Source organism: Papilio polytes, unplaced genomic scaffold (genome assembly GCF_000836215.1).
Source record: "Papilio polytes unplaced genomic scaffold, Ppol_1.0 DF824069.1, whole genome shotgun sequence".
Classification (NCBI taxonomy): Eukaryota; Metazoa; Arthropoda; class Insecta; order Lepidoptera; family Papilionidae; genus Papilio; species Papilio polytes.
In genome coordinates, this window is record NW_013525135.1 from 393,161 (window position 1) to 411,512 (window position 18,352).

Here is an 18,352-nt window from a genome sequence, read left to right on the forward strand (position 1 = left end):
TAGTCTACCTCTGATACTTCATCAATTCTTTGACCTTACTGTACACACTATACCGGACAATAATTATAATTATAATGTTCGTAAGATACGGGTTTGTTATCACGATTGGATTGTTTTAGCTCCCGACATTTCGGTACAGTTGCATGCGCCATGTTCACGGGCTGACTGTCAGACCATGCAACTGTACCGAAATGTCGGGAGCTAAAACAACCAAACCGTGGTAAGAAGCCCGTATCTTACGAACATTATAATTGTAAAAACCACGACAGGTTAAAATAATTATAATAATACGCAATATAACCATCTGCAAGATAGTTATCACTATACCTATTTATTTCAATGTTAACTTAGCCAATTATTTATTTCAGACTGCAGTTGGAATATACTACTACTTCTTTGCAAAACTAACAGAGCTATTCGACACAATCTTCTTCGTTCTGAGGAAGAGAGATCGTCAAGTGACCTTCCTCCATGTGTATCATCATTCCATCACATTTCTGTGCAGTTGGTTCGCATTGAAATATGAACCTTCATACAGTACTATTTTTCTAGGGACTATCAATTCTTTTGTTCATATAATTATGTACACCTACTACGGATTATCAGCCTTTCCCGATCTTAGTAAATATTTGTGGTGGAAAAAGTATATTACAAGTATGCAACTGGTAAGTTAAAGTAATGATTTTTTTTAATACAATTATTCTATTTACTGTTAATTACTGAATATCCGGAGTCTCTCGCCTTTATACTTTTCATCCATCATCATTCATCACCAGCTCTCTATAGCCACCACTGAGCGGCTCGAAGCTTACTTCAAGTTAGGGGTGACTAGAGCATAATCAACCACGCTCGCCTAATGCGGGTTAGTTGACTTCACACATGTCTTTGAATTTCTTAGCAGACATGTGCAGGTTGCATCTCGATGTTTTCCTTCACCGTAACCTTCGGGTAAATTATGAAATTCGAAAACCGAAAATCACATTGGTACAGCGGGATTGGAACCCAAGACTTGTAAATTACAAGCCAGCAACGCTCTACTACTACTTTTCATTCATGCTTTCTACAAATTTCCGTATTCAGAATTTTATTTAAGCAATAGTAATTATGTTGTGTATTTTTTAAGAACTCACTCCAGAAAACGCATGAGAGTAGGTAGAGATAAAGAATTTAAAGACGTACTCTTGGTATGTAGGAGTTTCTTCCCGATTCAAAGTCTATTTAATTATTTGTTTTTTTTTTTTTATTTCAGGTACAATTTTTACTAATAGTTCTTCAAGTTGGCATCAATTATAAAGTCTCATCTTGCCGACCGTCTTATGGTTTGCTTTTAACAATTGTTTTAAACACAACATTGTTCTTGTATTTGTTCAGTGATTTTTATGTAAAGTCGTATAGCAAAAAAAGTAATAAAGGATCCAACAATAAAATAACTAAATCTCGTGATAATGAAATGAACGAAAAATCTAAGACGAAAAATTCTACTAATGACTATTATGTTAATAAAAATGAATAAAAAAGATATAAGCGATAATAAAACATTGTAGTGATGTGACACATTATTTGGATTTTGGATACGATTTAATTATTTATATATTTAAAAAAATAATGAATAGATATCATGTAACTGCGATTAAATTATGTCAAAATAAATTAATCATTTATTACTTTTTTATTTAAAACCCCCACCTACTCTTGAGTTTTTCCCGATTTAAAAAAAGTCTTTTTGAGTTTTCTAAATACAAAACTTCCCTTTTGTAATAATATTCGTATGGATTTTAAAAGCTTTGCCGTGAAATAATTGTAACAGATTTTTTACTATTGTTTTTCGTTTTTAAAACTGAATCTGACTATGGTTTGAAAGTTTTTTGAAAGGAAAATAAAAGTTAAATGAAAGTTTTTTTTAATAATGGAAAGTAAAATTAACAAAGTACTACACATTCTAAACAGATTTTAATAATAAAACACATAAAATTAAAATAGAACATAATGTTTAAAGTAATCAAGTAACCCGCAATTGCCCTGCATGGTTGACTATGGCCTAGTCACTGTTAACTTAGATAACGGAGACACTAACTCCTCCTAACTTAGAGAACAGAGAAGTCAGTGGAGACGTTTAATGAGCTGGTGATCATAATACGTGGACTGAAAATTTTGTGGTCCTTTCTAAGTAAATTGCGTAAACAAATAAACAATAAAAAATCTTTATTGTGAGTTATGATTTTTGAAAAATAACCGACCACTAGTCTGTCTTAAATATAACGTCTAGAGATTTATTAATTTTTGTTAATTAAATACAATGTTATCCGACATCACAAAAACATTTGACTAATATATGAAATTGTATTCTATCGTGTGTAGTTTATCTTGTTTTCATAATAATCATTCATAAAGCAGCACAAGCTGGCTGTTAGACGTTAAATTTTAATTTGAATAAAATTTTATAATAAAATGTTTAATAAGACAATGTTTAAAGGCTATTTATTACCAGAAAAAACGAGCGAAGGTAATTTTTTTTACTTTTTTTTATGACTATTGTTGTTTTTAAGTTTTAAAAATTTAATTTCAAAGATAATTGATTTTCTGGAGTCAATTTTGAACTAATGTGACTTTATTTTATTAACTAGCTATTCCCCTGCGGTTTCATCCGCATAAAATTATAAGGCTTTTTTTAAAGAAAGAATTATTCAAATTTGCTGTGATTACTGACATCCTACGCCACGAAGTAGTGTGTGTTTACGCTTTATTATATTGGTATAGAAATAAAGATAGATAGATATAGATCAGTTAACACATTGCATGCGCCTGCGCATTTCTTATGGCATTGTTCTCATCAAAAGACTTGATAGTATTCAACGTGTTAAGATTTTTGTTTATACTTACTGTTGCAGATTTAACAGAGAAATGGCTTCTGATGTCTTCTCCGATACCGGTCCTGGCTATTTTAATTACATATTTAGGATTTGTTCTTAAAATTGGACCAGGATTTATGAGGAACCGGCCCCCGTATAACTTAAAATTATTCCTTGTTATATATAACATATTTCAAGTTGTTATTTCCATATCAGTGTTTTATAAGGTAAGGTATTTTGTACAACTAATATTGCAAAACGTGTGACAACTTGTGGATAAAAGTAAAAATTTACAACATCAAAACTCGCTGAAACTACCGTTTAGTAAATTAACTATTCTCTATTGTTATTAATTTAGTTAATAACTCTAAGTGGCTTTTACGAATTACACTTGGCATAAAATGCTGAAATGTTAAAAACGGACGGAGATAATCACTTTTTTGTTTGTTAATTATTTCAGGCAGTTGAACATCTTCTGCAATATGGGTTGATAATCCAAAACCAATGTTTAACAGAAAATAAAGAATTTGAGATAAAAGTAAGTTAATAAGTTATTGATTTTACATGTTTTTCATCATGTCGAACAGTTTTAGTATTACCTAAAAAGAAGAAACAATCTTAGAAAAAACTTTTTTTTATATAACATAAGGTGGCAAACGAGCAACCGGCCACCTGAATCCGCCAAAATGGCGAAGCGACCGCTGCCCATAAACTTCCGCAATTGCAGATGCGTGCCTACCCTTATCCGAAAGAGGAGGAGACGCACATAAAGTGGATATTTCCCCTTCATATGCATCTCCTCCACCGTCAAATCTACTTCCTCTTCCCATCCTGACCTTATAAGAAAAGTATGGTAAAGAGAAAGGGACTTAAATTAAGCCTCCGGCACCACACTCATTAGACGAAACACGTAATTGCTTCTATTTCACACCTGTCTTCTGTGTGGTCGTGGTTATTATACCGGGCGTGCCGTCCCATTCGTGGTAAAATGTTAAAGCGGGACTACCACTCTGAAAACTTTATTTATTTATCTATGATATGGTAAATATAACTAACAGGAATGATGTCAGGAATCAGCCCTTGTCCAATTCGATATTTTATTTTTAGCTTGTGATAACATCGAATCGCTTTTGATATTTCATTGAAATTTTTAGACGGCGTCAATAGTTCACTTTTATTTCTTGTCGAAAATAACTGAATTGTTGGATACTATTTTCTTCGTGCTACGCAAGAGGGATCGCCAGGTTTCCTTCTTGCACGTCTATCACCACACCTTCGCCGTGTTCTTCGGCTGGTGCAGCGCCAGATTCGAGCCTGCGTACATCTTCATCTTCATCGGTGTTCTTAATTCCTTTGTCCACATCATTATGTACGCTTACTACGGACTTTCTGCTTTCCCCAATCTAACGAAATACTTGTGGTGGAAAAAGTATATAACGAAGATGCAATTGGTAAGTTTAAATAGATCAATTTACATTCCAATTGGAATTAAATTCATGTTACAACGATATAGATATACAAAACAGTATGAACAACCAATGGGAGTTAAATTATTGTGTACATTGACTTTTTTTTCGAGTCCCGTAAAACTGTGTTTGTTAAATTTCTCTTTTTCAGACGCTTGCCAAAAAATTTGCTTGATTTAAAATGACAAAACAATAATTACTTAAACTATAATTACATACTCAAGATTATTAATTATTTAACGACCTTTTTCTCATTGCAGGTGCAGTTCTTCTTAATGATACTTTACTTATTATTAACTCCCTTAATGTCATCATGTCGCTCGTCAAACCTCTTCATCCTAACCCTTGTAATAAATAACTTGTTATTCGTCTATTTGTTTTCAAATTTTTATGTCAAAGAATATCTTAAGAGTCGACAATCAGAAAAGAACATTAATAAATCTACTCCTGGTGTAATTAATAGCAGTGACATAAGCCATTACAAATTGATGGACAAAAAGTTCACTTAAGGATTTCTTTTTTTTTAACGTAAAAAATCTTAACAATTGTTAAAATGCTAAATGAGATGGCTAAATAAAACATACAAATTTTTAAAGTGTTTTTTTTCCCCATAGCTAAATTTTTACCCCAAACTTTCCAGAGGTATTTTAGACGGATTGCTTATTTGTTTTCAATGATGTATCATCCATGGATATTTGACCTGAACAGTTATCAAACTTTGCTAGCTGAATTGATTATCTAATGAGCCATATTGTTTGTACTAAAATATTTACGGACAGTAAATAAACGTATTAATAGTTTGTATTTTTATTTATTAACCAATATAAAAGAAATATCCTTGAAACTCTAGTAAACTTGACATTTTTATCCCACCATGCATAATCGCGCGAGATCGGCGGCTGATCCACGCAGATTTTGAAAACAGAAATAAAAATCTAATGTTCAGCCATACACAGATGAAGTAGTGGACAACAACTATATGATAACAGAAGTAGATAAACTTTACGAAGGTAGCCTAAGTGTTCTTCCAGACTATTCTCTACATCTCTATCAAATTTTATCGATATCCGTTCAGCCGTTTAGGCTGCAAACTCTAACAAAATCCATCCATCCATCTAAATTTTCGCATTTATAGTATTAGTTTGGTGTCATTTTAAATATCTTGCTAGCCAAAGGTTCCCTGCGGCCCTGCGCTCGAAACATTGTATTATATTTCGAGCGGCAGCGAATAGATGACAACTCCAAACCTTCTGAAGTAATATGGATAGGAAGTTTGAGTAAAGTTTTTACTAGGTTATTTTACTATTTAGCTAAAAAAATGTTACAAAGTTAATCGGTTTTTTATTCATCAAAAATGTATGGCAATGTAAATAGATGGAATTTAAAAAAAATATAGATTTTATTATTCAGTTATGTATCATTTGGATATTTAGTTTGTTATATAAAATGTTATTAAAAAAAAACCTAATTAACTTGATATTTAAATTAATTCGTATTACTTTTATTTTGCATTCGAGTAAACAGAAGTCATTGTGAAGTGATTCCTTGCGTTGGCAGTTTATGATTAAGACGTTTTCAAATTTATTTTAAACGAAAAATATTTGCAATATTTACATTTATAAATCTATAATGGATAATAAAATTTTAGACAAATATTTCTTTTCTGAAAATAAAAGCAAAGGTAAGCCAATTATTATTTAAAAAATATTTTTTAAAAGAAAAACTTAGATTGTTCTAGAACTGTGTTCCAGAACTTTAATGAGATCTGATAAGATTTTTTTCATCTATTAACAGTTTTATTCCCTTTTTAGTTGACAACTTAGAGGAATGGTTCCTAATGTCATCACCATTAACAATATTGGTTATCGTGATAGCATATTTATCATTTGTTTTAAAACTTGGACCCGCGCTGATGAGCAAGAGATCGGCTTTCGAATTGAGAACGTTGCTGGTCGTTTATAATATACTTCAAGTGGCTATGTCCGTCTTCATATTTAGTATTGTAAGTATTTTTTTCTTATAAAATAAAGTGTAAAAAACAGTTGTGAACGCCGGCAACAACACACGGCTCACCCGGTGATATACCACGTGCACACAGAAGACAGGCGTAAAGCAAGAATTTCATGTTTCGTCTGATGAGTGTGCGTATCGGAGGTCTAATTTTAGCCCCTTTTCTTTCCTTCCCTTGTCTTATAAAGAAAGTATGGGAAGGGGAAATGGAGTTACAGAGGTGGGGACGCATAGGGGAAAATGTCCCGTCCCCACCAACGTAGATTAAAACCAGGCAACCCATCTGCTTTTGCGGATGTCCGTGGGCAACGGTTGGACTTGGATTATTAACAAACATTGCGTGAAGAGTGACTAAAGTAGGGAATTATTAAAAAAACTTATCACAAAAAATAACTGAAAAGGATGAAAAATAGGAAGGAGGAGAGCGCGGAAAATGTATATAAAAAGGGAAAATTGTGAACAAATAGCCTAGCAACGATTGTAAGAATTTATTGAAGAATGCAAAATTATTTACAAAAAGAATAAAACTTAAAAGAATATAAATTCTAGTTTTAAAAAACTATAAAAAGTAAAAATTTATCAAAGAGGCTAATTACGTCGCCAACAATAACTAATATGCCTAACCCACAGAAGGCTAAAGGCAGGGAATTGATGATATTTATAATCTTACTGCAAACTATACATTAGTATAATATATTTAGTATAAATTAAAACATATTTATAAAAATGAATTTTATCTGAAAACATCGTTAATATTCTACATTGTTCTCCATATTCCCACTACTGTTATATCTCTATGACATTTAAATATTAATATGAATAATGAACATGCTAAATCACACGCCACAAACAGTAATTGAGATGTTAATCTTTCACCTTTGCCTACTGACTGTTTGTTTATATCAACCAGCCGCTAAAAGGAAAAAGGGACTGTTTGCACATACGATTATTTAAAAAAAAATAACGTGCCATTGATAAGTGCCATAATTTACGCCTATAACTCAGAGGGGTAGGCCAACACCATGGAACTGACACGCCACTCTCGCTTCTTCTACTACATCTATACATGCACGTTGGTTGTTCTAATACCGCACATCTCGTATATTTCATAAATCAGGGAAGTCCTTGACTAACACTGACACTCTTCGCATTATAAATTGCCTTTATTATACCTCTTTCATCCATCTAAGCGTGCATTTTTCAACTCTACTAACATATTTTACATTACAACACTATTTCCAATATTACAATCAAACTGAATCCTATTTCCCAACGATCTCATATTATTGCATTAACTTTACTCGCATTCTTCTGCGAAATTATATAGCTAATATCTGTAAATGTTGAATTTTTCAGGGAACTGATCTTATATTGCAAAATGGTTTGATAATTCCACGACAATGTACAATAGACAGTGCAGAATTAAAGATGAAAGTAAGTGATTTCCATGAAAAGTTCACACTATAAATATGGGATTTTAAGAATAAATATCTTACATATAGAGACATGTTAATAAACTACAAAATTATACTACATAAGTATTTGTATGGAATGGTTGTTAGACCATTGATTATCTATGGTGCCCTACGTATGGTGTGTGAAATATAACATAATCAAATGTCATTAGAGAGTCATAGCGAAAATACTTAAAAAAAATACGTTCAAAGTTGTTATTTTTTGCAGACGGCATCAATAATTTACTACTACTTCTACGCAAAATTGAGTGAATTAATTGATACAGTTTTCTTCGTGTTACGAAAACGTGATCGACAGATTTCATTTCTGCACGTTTATCACCACACGTATGCGTTAGTCATTAGTTGGTACATTCTGAAGTACGAGCCTGTTTACAGTACTATTTTCTTATCTACTTTCAATTCCTTCATCCATATCATAATGTACGCTTACTACGGACTTGCTGCTTTTCCTAATCTAACGAAATACTTGTGGTGGAAAAACTACATCACGAAGATGCAATTGGTAAGTTGAGTTTAGTTTCAATTAAAAAAAAATCAAATGCCAGTTAATGTTGTTATTCCTCTGATATTGTGGATGTTATACTCGTACTTTGCCAAATTTAATCTGAATCCGGTTACCAGTATATATTTTCATACTAATATTATAAATGCGAAAGTTTAGATGGATGGATGGATGTTTGTTAGAGTTTGCAGCATAAAGGGCTGAACGGATTTCGATGAAATTCGGTATAGATGTAGAGGATAGTGTGGAAGAACACATCGACTACTCACTTTTGTTTTTTTTTTAATTCCACGCGGACGAAATCGCGGGCGAATGCTAGTGTATATATAAAAAAGTATTTTAACTTATGCATTTATGGTATTAGTCACCATCAACTTGATCTTATCCCTTATGGAGGGTCGGCACAGCATGTGCTGCTCTTTCATACATCTCTACCACCCGTCATATCTCAATCCACTCCTTTTTTAAGCATATCCTCTTTCACACAATCCATCCATACTTTCTTCGGTCTCCCTTTTCTTTGTAACCATCCACATTAATTCTTAACGCTTTCTTGTTTATGTCCCCATCGTTTCGTCGCATAATCATGATATTAGTAAGATATCTAATTAAACCTGTATAAGCCAATGTTGATGTCAGAAGTTAATAATGTATTTTGCTGTAAATAATAACAATTTTAATCATAGGTTGTAAATAAAACATTTTTTCTTTCCAGGTTCAATTTTTTCTGATGGTTGTTCAGATGATATTAAGCCATATGTTTTCCCACTGTAAAACATCTTATGTGTTACTTGCCGCGCTTATTTTGAACATTCTATTATTCATGTATTTATTTTCAAGGTTTTACACCAGAGAATATAATAAGTCTCAAAAAAACGCAATAAACAAAGCCCCTCTTAATGTAGAAATAAATAATGATGAAAACAAAAAATTTAACTAATGACTTTAAAATTGTAGACAAAAATAAATAAAATGATCACTAGATTGTCGCTCGGTTTACGATTTATACGAAAATTTCATTGTTTTCGTACAAATTTAGCTGTAACAATGTGTGTACAGTTAGTTACACAAATATGTAATCAATTTACAAAAGTTCTAGAAACATCTATAGGCTTCCTGTTTCAAAAATTGTATACATTTATCCTTTAAATATATTCATAGTCGGAGCATATATTTTGAAACTGAAAGCGTATACATGTAGCTTGATAAATGTAAACAAATTTGTGTAGCTGACTGTACTTTTATAAAATTAATATTCCTTTTAGATAATAATTATTGTGATTTATTAAAATTCTTGTTTTCACTTAACTATGTATTTTTAATAGATAAATGAATAGTTTCCTAAAATAGTGTAACTAATGTACTGTGGTTCGTAAAAATGAAACAAAAACCTTACATGAAATCACACAATTGTCACATATTCGCGATTTGCAGTACAAATAACAGATCCGTCGCCTTATTATTAGTGTGATAATTAAATAGTTTCCATCTCGATATTTATATGTGTTGAAATGTTAAGAGTAAATACAATGCCTAATAACATATAAAAGACGTGTCATAGCAATCATATAAAGAAATCATTTTAAATATTTTCGGCAATATTTTTAATAGCCTGAGAATAGAATTATGTACAATAATAAATTGTTTTATATTCAACTAGCTGTTCCCGTGCGGCTTCGTCCGCTTGAAATTATGAAAATTTTATTTCATTGTTTACATTTGTCTCATTATCCATAGCAAATGTCAAAATGACATGACTTGATGACAACCTATCTTTCTTGATGTTGGCAGCAACTTATGGTCTCTTTCCCACATTAGGGTTTTTTTTCAAAAATATTTACCCCCTAAGTTTAATGGCGTTACAATATATAGCCTAAAGCGTGACGCAATTGTAGGGCTTTTTATTAAAAAAAGAATTATTCAAAAATATGCTGTAATTGCTAACATCTTAGGCAACAAAGAAGTGTGTGTTTACGCTTTATTATAATAGTATAGATAACTGCGCATAGGTGGGACTATCGATGATATTAATGCCTAACATGATCATTAAACAGTTAGAGAATTAAGGATTCGATATCCAGTTCTCGTTTACAATTTACCTAGGTAAATTACAAACAAGCGATATCTGTAATGTCAGCAATTTATACAAATCTCAACCATAACATCAAAAATTCAGTGACAGTCAAGAAATCAAAATATGCAAAATAATAAAATAAAATGTTTTATTAAATAAAATAAATTCAGTGTAAATTAAAATTTTGCTTATACTAGTATCAATAAAATTAATTAATCTACTTTTGTATTTATTGGCATAACGCAATTTCCTGACGAAGTCTTCTTTATATTTGATTTCTGTGTTTTACGATACGAGTTGATGTAGAATTTACCGAATAAATATATGAACAATGCAGCGTTAAACATGATCGTCGTTAACAAGGTGTAAGAGGGAGGACAGCCGGAGAAGAATTGACTCGCACCCGCTTGGACAATAATACATAAGAATTGGATCTGTAACAAAAATGTAGATTATCAACAATGTATTCCAAATCAAAAATAAATTTCGCATATGTTATGTTCAGTGTTTTGTATATTTTTGTAAACCAAAAGGTAGCAAACAAGCAATCGGTCGCTGAATTCCCAGAAGTAGAGTCAGCTGCACATAGACATCCACAATCGCAGATGTCTTATCTTTAATAAATTGAAGAAAGAACGCTCAGAAAACGGATTACACCTCTCCTATGCGTCCCCTCATCCGTAAAATCCACATCCTCTCCTCATCCTTCACTTACAAGAATAACGTGGGAAGGTAAAGGGAGCTAAAATTAGTCCTCAGTAATGCAACACTCTTCAAACGAAACTCTTTCACTTGACGACTGTCTTTTGTGTGGTCGTTGTATAGCACCTGGCGCGGCTATTCATGTAACATTATTGCTGGCGTCTAATATAATTCATCATTATCTTTGTCACCGTTAGGTCGTCTACTGCTAAACGTAGACCTCCCCCAATTGTCACTATTCCCGGATCTGTGCCACCCTCATCTTGTGCACACTGTTAGCTTATTTCAAAGGATACTTACCAACTGCATCATAGTAATGTATTTCTTCCACCACAAATATTTTGACAGCTCCGGAAACGCTGACAAAGCGTAGTACGAATACATGATGATGTGAACAAATGAATTCAATGTTCCGAGGAATATGGTGCCGTAGGAAGGTTCGTACTTCAACGATATCCAAGTTGCCCACATCATGAGAGTATGGTGATAGATATGTAAAAACGTCACTTGATTATATTTCTTACGAAGAACGAAGAAAACTGTGTCCAATAATTCAGTAACTTTGGCGAAGAAGTAGTAATAAATGCCCGTTGTAACCTGTAACGATAAAATTCTTCTTATAGGCTAAGATCCTAAGCGTTTGACCTTCCCTCATCAGATTTCCTAATTAAACGTACATATACAAAAGACTTCTTCAATTTAAAGGCATGTAAAGGCCCATTTTCACTTTAATAAGTAATTGTACTTCTTGCGCTATTTAAAATCAAACTGAATAATAAATGAAGTTCAATGATTCTACCTACAAATAATGGATTAGGATGTTAATGTGGGGGCAGTGCCGTGCTCTTTAGCCGGACTGACGACAGGGCAATGTTTTTCGACAGTATGTATGTTGATAAGTCTGTCTGTTCCATTATGTACCTACAAGTATGATGGTCGCAAGCAAAAAATAATAAATTACACTAAAATCACAAAAAAATCTTCAACATAACATATCTACTATTGTGAACTGACGAGCTTCATAAACGACTGGTACATTTATAATATCAGATGACAAATCACGAAACTCAGTTCGATTATTTAGGTAAAGTCACCGACAATTTTATAAACTGGATGTTAAGTAAACCAGCAAATTATAGAAATGTTGTCGATGGCATTACGAGTATGTTCTGTCACGCAAATATTTGTAATCGACCCTCAGAAGCCTTACATTCCACTTTGAGTCTTCTGCTTCCATGAGACAAGACGAACTCAGCAGCCCGTAGGTCGATATCAAATTGTAACCCTGCAATGCAAACAATTAGTTATCTGAAATAAATATTTTTTATAAAGAGGAGTATTTTTAGTAAACAGCTACTTAAAAGCTAGCGCGTACTATCTTTTGACTGCGTCATCACTTTTTTAAATTGGAATAGTGGTGAAGCACTATCTTAACAAACATAATAAACTGAAGTTCACTGACCTTTTAACTTGTAGAAGACATCGACAGAGGTCGCTATTTTACCGAAATTAGGTAGCAACTTGGTTGTTTGCCACTTTATATATAAAATACAGAAGTTACCGTTTTAATTCACTGATAGAGTTATCAACATTAAGCAAAAAATAAAGACCGTGTCTATATGACTACTCTCTACGTCAATGCGTCTACTTAAGAAGGTCCTTAATGTATTATCATTTCTTTGTTTTATTGATACTTACAATGTATAACAGAGCACAAGAATAAGCCACTTGTAGAATATTGTAGATCGTTATAAGTGTTGTCAACTTGAAAGGTTTTTTTGATTCCATCAATTTTGGTCCAACTTTTAATACGAAACTAAGATAGGAAGCTGTCACGAAAACCAGTGGTAGAGGTGTTTTCATCAAAAACCATTGGTCTATGTAATCCACTGTAAAAAAAAGTACAATATCAAAATTAAATAGTCATACTACTTGCTTAACAAAACATTTTAGGGCTATTGAAATTGCATTAGGAGTAGTTATTATCGACGTTAACAATAAATACACTAAATTTAAAAACAAAAATCAGAACAGACGATGTATTTTGTAAAACATTGTAAAACGTACTATTTATTATTTATTACTACTGGTTTATGCCTTTAATACCAGTATTTAAAGACTTTATAACTAATCAACGGTAAAGTTACGAAACGTTAACTTAAAAAGGTGACAGTACAAAATAATAATCTTAAAGTAAAATAACATTTTAATGAACGTTCAACTACAGTTGCAATTTATAGTTAATAGTATAATTAATTACAAAGTCGCTGTTGCCATACATATCGATTATAAGAAAAATCAAATCGGCTATATCATATAGCCTATGTGTTCTTCCAGACTATCCTCTACAACGATACCAAATTTTATCGAAATCCGTTCAGCCGGTCAGGCTCAGAAACTCTAACAAACATCCATTCATCCATCTAAACTTTCGCATTTATAAGATTAGTGAGAAGTAAGATTACAAAGAAGATATATTTGTATTTCTGTCTGTTCTGTTATAAAAAATCTGCATGTATTGAATTAACTCAAAAACTACTGGGCCGATTTAAAAATATCATCATTAAAAAGCTACGTTATCAGTAACATGGGCTACGTTTTATCCTATTTTTTAATTTCACGCGGACGAAGTCTTGAGCAGCTAGTTAGATAACAAATAGTGAAAAATCTTACCTTTCCCATTGAAATTCCAAACACTGTTGTCTCTTAAAGTTTCATTTCTTTGTAGTAAATCCATTTTAATAATTGTACTATGTTTTGAAAGATTTAATTTAATTATGGCCTATTTATTCACAAAAAGTAAATTAAATAAAATAACACCAAGCAATGAACGTTCACGCTCCAAGTGATGTTGTTTTGTTCTAATTAAGTCCACACTACTTCTACTTTTTGTAACAAATAAAGTATTTATAAGAGGATTTTGTAAAATTGTTCAAAGGACGTTAGGTTAGTCCGTTGTATTCTTTAAGATACTTTGTATCGAAGCGACTTGACCTCTATTACAATTGTAAATTCAGCCCCGTATGTGTATTCTGTTTTTTTTATTATTTTAGTTTAAAATATATTTGGTCGTGTTATATGATTTTTGAATTATGCATAATACAGGATGTACCTTTAAAAAGGAAACAAAATTTTAAGGTAGTTATTAATCTATTGCTAATTGCAATTTTTTGTCAGATATAATAAAGATATTTTTCATTCCATTAAAAGATACCTCATTCGTCAAAAAAAGAAATTAGGAATTTAAACACTAAATGCACATAAATAAAGTGACTTAAGTTATTGAAAGCTGACAAAATCGCGGGCTCCAGCTAGTTTGTAAATAAACACAGTTCCAATCACTAGTTAGTAATGATAAAAAAAAACTTTTATATTCACAGGACGTCCTATTATTCTTAGCGATTGTTAGTAATTTACATTTCAAAATAATTTTAATTAATTATAATAAACGATAAAAACATGTAATTAAATATTATTTTTTACAATATTACATAGGTACAGACATACCCATTGTGATTCAATATGTATACCTATTTTTCCTCAAAGGCAACGCATCAGTAGTTCCTCTTGTGTTGCGGATGTCCATAGAAATCTTGGCCACCTCTGTATTCTCGCCGCTTGTTTGCCTACTTTTCTTATAAAAAAAGTAGATTTTTACTATGTGATTACATGAAATCTTACACTCTCATTCATACAGTTCATTTAATATCACTGAATATTTTTTTCCAAATACATTGTGTGTTTTAAAATACGATAAGGATAAAAAATAAAGATAAAAAATTTAGTTAAGACCAAAAATATTTAAGTGCACCCTATAGATAGCACTAGACTGTATCTATTACATTTTTAGTCAGCAGGGTGTTTCGTTTTTTTTTAATCTACTACGTAAAGTAAATATAAGAATTAAGTATATGTGTATGTAAATATGTTTTTTCTATGGTAAAAATATATATTTTTCTTTGGTACAAAGTTTAAAAATTGTTTGACGCTACTAATTACCAGGGAACTTGTATAATATATGTTCAATTACTGCCATGAATTAAGTTTACTTATGTATAAAATATGCAGTTAACAATTATACCATGTTAAAGATTATTTATTAAACTCTACCACTGTTATATTATTTAACAGTAGAAGAGCCCGCTTTAAGATCTTTGCATGAATGGGTCGGCTCGCACATTGCAATACCACGACCACACAGAAGACATATGTAGTGAGAGCAATTCCTCGTTTCGTCTGATGAGTGTGGAGCCGGAAGCTCAACTTTAATCCCTTTTTGGGTCCAAAAGAACGTGGATTTGAGGGTGGAGGAGACGCGTTGGAAAGGGGAAATATCCTCTTTATGTGCGTCTGCTCCTCCGTCGGTTAAGGCAACGCATCCGCAATGTCTATGGGCAGCGGTCGCTTCACCAGTTTGGCGGATTCAGGTGACCGCTTGCTCGTTTGCCACCTTATGTTATAAAAAAAAAAAAATGTTATAAAAAAAAAGATTATACCAGCGTGTCAACTTACTCCTATGAGCTTAGAAGTGCACACATTACTCGATCGTATTTCTGCAACTAAACAGTTGAATGAGCTGCGAAACAATCGACAATCGCACAACAGTTGTGCGATAATTTAGTCAATGGTATGCGCCCGCTCTAACAGTTTAATTCCTAATCTTGCTTTTTGTTTGAAAAGTAAAATAATGCAATGTTTACGCTGCCAAGTAATAGATGGCGCTGTATCGATGTTTAAGTTTTTATAGCACAAGCTTGCACATTTACTAATTCTAATGTTAGTATTTACCTGATTGTCTATGATTCATTGATTTAAATTTCAGTAGGTACTTAATTATTCAATGTATGTTTTTAACAATTTAAATTTTTTTCCACACTTCAAATGTTATATAACGGTTTAATTGCCAGTGCGTGAAACGTTTTAAGTAGGTACTTGTTATTTATTTTATATTTATTATATAAGCATCTAAAAGTGTATATTTTTTGCCGTTCATGCTAATGAAACATATTTGTTTTTCAATGTTTAATAATTACGTATATAAATTGCCTACTATAAAACTATTACTGTGTAATAACTCTGTTATTTGCAGTATTTCATAGATAAATGTGTTCTTCATCCTGACATTTTTTGATAGTGTCAACTTTCGACAGTATACACTTAATGCAATAAAAGTGTATTCGTTGCTTAATTTTTGATTCAATAAAATTTAGATTGGTGGCATGAAAACTTACAATAGATTTAAAATAAAGTGGAGACTATATAAAGAAATTCAAACTATTGTAAGCGCGCGCAAAACTTTGCCTAACTTTCGCACAACTGTTTAGTCGCGCTTTGATTCCTATGAGATTATATGGAGTCGAGTCTGTTTAGTAATGCAACTAACTATACAGTTCACAGTTCGCAGTTGACTGCGAAACAATCGACAATCGCATTCTGCGTAAGTTTATTCAAAGGATTAGTTAGATTTTTATAATTCGACGTTTTTATATATAATTTCTTAACCTTTGCAAACATCGTCGGATTACAATTGTGTAAACGAGCAAATAAATCTGTACAAATGGTGATTGCTTTAAAATTTGATTAATTTTCGACTTAAACGCATCTGCAGCTTTAAATGACAATTAATTCTATCGATTACTACTTCGATTTCTTACCACCGCCACCAATTGCGACCATCAGCGCAAATATGCCACGTTTTATAACCTATCTCTTTACAGAGGTCAGTGACCAATTATGTAGTCGTGTGTTTTCGGGAGAGAACAGATCGTAGAGTCACTTCACATAAGGGTCGACTAAACAAAACATAACAATAAAAATAATAATTAAATTGTTTTCAAATTTCAATCAAGCGTAGGTTAAAAAAATCCTAGTCAAGTGTTGAGGCCAAATTAATGTACATTTTTTATTTGGTGTCACATAACATTACTTAAAAATTTAAGAAAAAACACTCAAGGCAAAGTGTACAGCCTAACGTTATATTATTAAAAAATAACAATTTACCAAAAAAACAAAACAGTTTTTTTGCTATTAATAGTTAATACAAAGAGTAATCTGTAATTTATATTACTACTTTTAGGGTCCCGCCACTAGCTGATAGAGGCTCAGATAGCTTAAAAATGACATCACTGTCAGATAAGGTAACAGAATCCGATATTTCCATTACACATTTTACACGATGGATTGTTATCAGACAATTTACGCTTGCCCTTAATATTTTAATTATCTGTTACTCGACTTGGGAACCGCCCCAGCTTTGCCTGGTCGACAAAGAACACGTTAGATATCTTCTCTGACATATCAATACCCTTCCTGTTGATGTAAAAATAGATAATAGAGTTTAATAATGGCGAAAGAATCGGCCGGCTCGTTCGGTGTAATATCACGACACACAGAAAACAGGCGTGAAGTGGAAGCAATTCCGCGTTTCGTCTGATGAATGTGGTGCCGGAGGCCTAATTTTAGTCCCTTTCCCTTTCCACCCTTTTCTTAAGAGGAAAGTATCGGAAGGAAAAGTGGATTTGATGGTGGAGAGGACGCATAGGAAGGGGACATGTCCTCTTTATGTGCATCTACTGCTCCGTCAATTAGGGTAGGCAACGCATCTACAATTGCGGATGTCTATGGGCAGCGGCCGCTTTCCATTTCTGTGGATTCAGATGGCCGCCTGCTCGTTTGCAACCTTGTATTATAAAAAAACGCTTATAGACTGATGGTACCTACTTGATAATTATGTCACTTAAAGGCTGTGAACTTTGTTATTTTATAATTAAACAGTGATAGAACCCGCTATAACATCTTCGTACTGTAGGGCCGGGCTGACCCCAGGAATACCACGACCACATAGACGCCAGGCATAAAGAAGGAGCGCGTTTCGTCTGATTTGCTTGCGTGCCGGAGACCTAATTTTAGTCCTTTTCCCTTTCCACCCTTTTCTTACAAGGAAAGAAGCCAGTTATCGTTGTTATTTTGTTGTTATCGTTGTTATTGAAATGTGTGAATATAAACAAAATGCGAATGACCTTAATTTTTATCTGTGTCTCTGAGACAAAAAAAAAACCATGAAACAACAGATGCACATGTTACACGCGAATATTTATTCACGGTTATTTTTTACTTATCATAAACAAATAAAAAGCAAGTAACAAAGAAAAAAAGTACGATGTTAAAGTAATTTTTGTTTTACTTAACAATGATAAAGTTATTAACAAATAAAAATATCAGAAAATGCTGTAAAACATGGACATGAGACTAACGGCTAAACAATGAAACGT

The 18,352-nt window shown here is 32.4% G+C and overlaps 3 protein-coding genes across 3 annotated transcripts; 2 read left to right on the top strand and 1 right to left on the bottom strand.

Moving 5' to 3' along the window:
- The first annotated feature begins 2,395 nt into the window (after positions 1-2,395).
- Positions 2,396-4,879, top strand: LOC106100131 (elongation of very long chain fatty acids protein 7-like). The gene is made up of 5 exons (XM_013278874.1): positions 2,396-2,503; positions 2,889-3,076; positions 3,310-3,387; positions 4,004-4,300; positions 4,576-4,879. Exons 1-5 carry the CDS (start codon positions 2,449-2,451, stop codon positions 4,822-4,824), a joined length of 867 nt encoding a protein of 288 aa, XP_013134328.1. The 5' UTR covers positions 2,396-2,448; the 3' UTR covers positions 4,825-4,879.
- Positions 4,880-5,962: 1,083 nt separating this feature from the next.
- Positions 5,963-9,553, top strand: LOC106100132 (elongation of very long chain fatty acids protein 4-like). Its single transcript, XM_013278875.1, has 5 exons — positions 5,963-5,996; positions 6,127-6,317; positions 7,682-7,759; positions 8,009-8,305; positions 9,021-9,553. The coding sequence occupies exons 2-5, from the start codon at positions 6,153-6,155 to the stop codon at positions 9,243-9,245; spliced, it is 765 nt and encodes a 254-aa protein (XP_013134329.1). The 5' UTR covers positions 5,963-5,996; positions 6,127-6,152; the 3' UTR covers positions 9,246-9,553.
- Positions 9,554-10,251: 698 nt separating this feature from the next.
- On the bottom strand, positions 10,252-14,008 carry LOC106100144 (elongation of very long chain fatty acids protein 7-like). Its single transcript, XM_013278889.1, has 5 exons — positions 13,755-14,008; positions 12,780-12,970; positions 12,292-12,366; positions 11,382-11,678; positions 10,252-10,813 (listed from the first exon to the last, which is right to left on the bottom strand). The coding sequence occupies exons 1-5, from the start codon at positions 13,816-13,818 to the stop codon at positions 10,592-10,594; spliced, it is 849 nt and encodes a 282-aa protein (XP_013134343.1). The 5' UTR covers positions 13,819-14,008; the 3' UTR covers positions 10,252-10,591.
- Between the last annotated feature and the right edge of the window lie 4,344 nt (positions 14,009-18,352).

What these genes read in the sequence shown, in the direction of transcription:
- LOC106100144 (XM_013278889.1), bottom strand. Translation starts at nt 13,818, where the DNA reads ATGGATTTACTACAAAGAAATGAAACTTTAAGAGACAACAGTGTTTGG. An exon ending in TTGGAATTTCAATGGGAAAG is followed by an intron (nt 12,971 to 13,754) that starts GTAAGATTTTTC and finishes TTTTTTTTACAG; the next exon opens with TGGATTACATAGACCAATGG. An exon ending in ACATTACTATGATGCAGTTG is followed by an intron (nt 10,814 to 11,381) that starts GTAAGTATCCTT and finishes TTTTTGTTACAG; the next exon opens with ATCCAATTCTTATGTATTAT.
- LOC106100131 (XM_013278874.1), top strand. Translation starts at nt 2,449, where the DNA reads ATGTTTAATAAGACAATGTTTAAAGGCTATTTATTACCAGAAAAAACG. An exon ending in CCATATCAGTGTTTTATAAG is followed by an intron (nt 3,077 to 3,309) that starts GTAAGGTATTTT and finishes TAATTATTTCAG; the next exon opens with GCAGTTGAACATCTTCTGCA. An exon ending in ATATAACGAAGATGCAATTG is followed by an intron (nt 4,301 to 4,575) that starts GTAAGTTTAAAT and finishes TTCTCATTGCAG; the next exon opens with GTGCAGTTCTTCTTAATGAT.
- LOC106100132 (XM_013278875.1), top strand. Translation starts at nt 6,153, where the DNA reads ATGTCATCACCATTAACAATATTGGTTATCGTGATAGCATATTTATCA. An exon ending in GTGCAGAATTAAAGATGAAA is followed by an intron (nt 7,760 to 8,008) that starts GTAAGTGATTTC and finishes TATTTTTTGCAG; the next exon opens with ACGGCATCAATAATTTACTA. An exon ending in ACATCACGAAGATGCAATTG is followed by an intron (nt 8,306 to 9,020) that starts GTAAGTTGAGTT and finishes TTTTCTTTCCAG; the next exon opens with GTTCAATTTTTTCTGATGGT.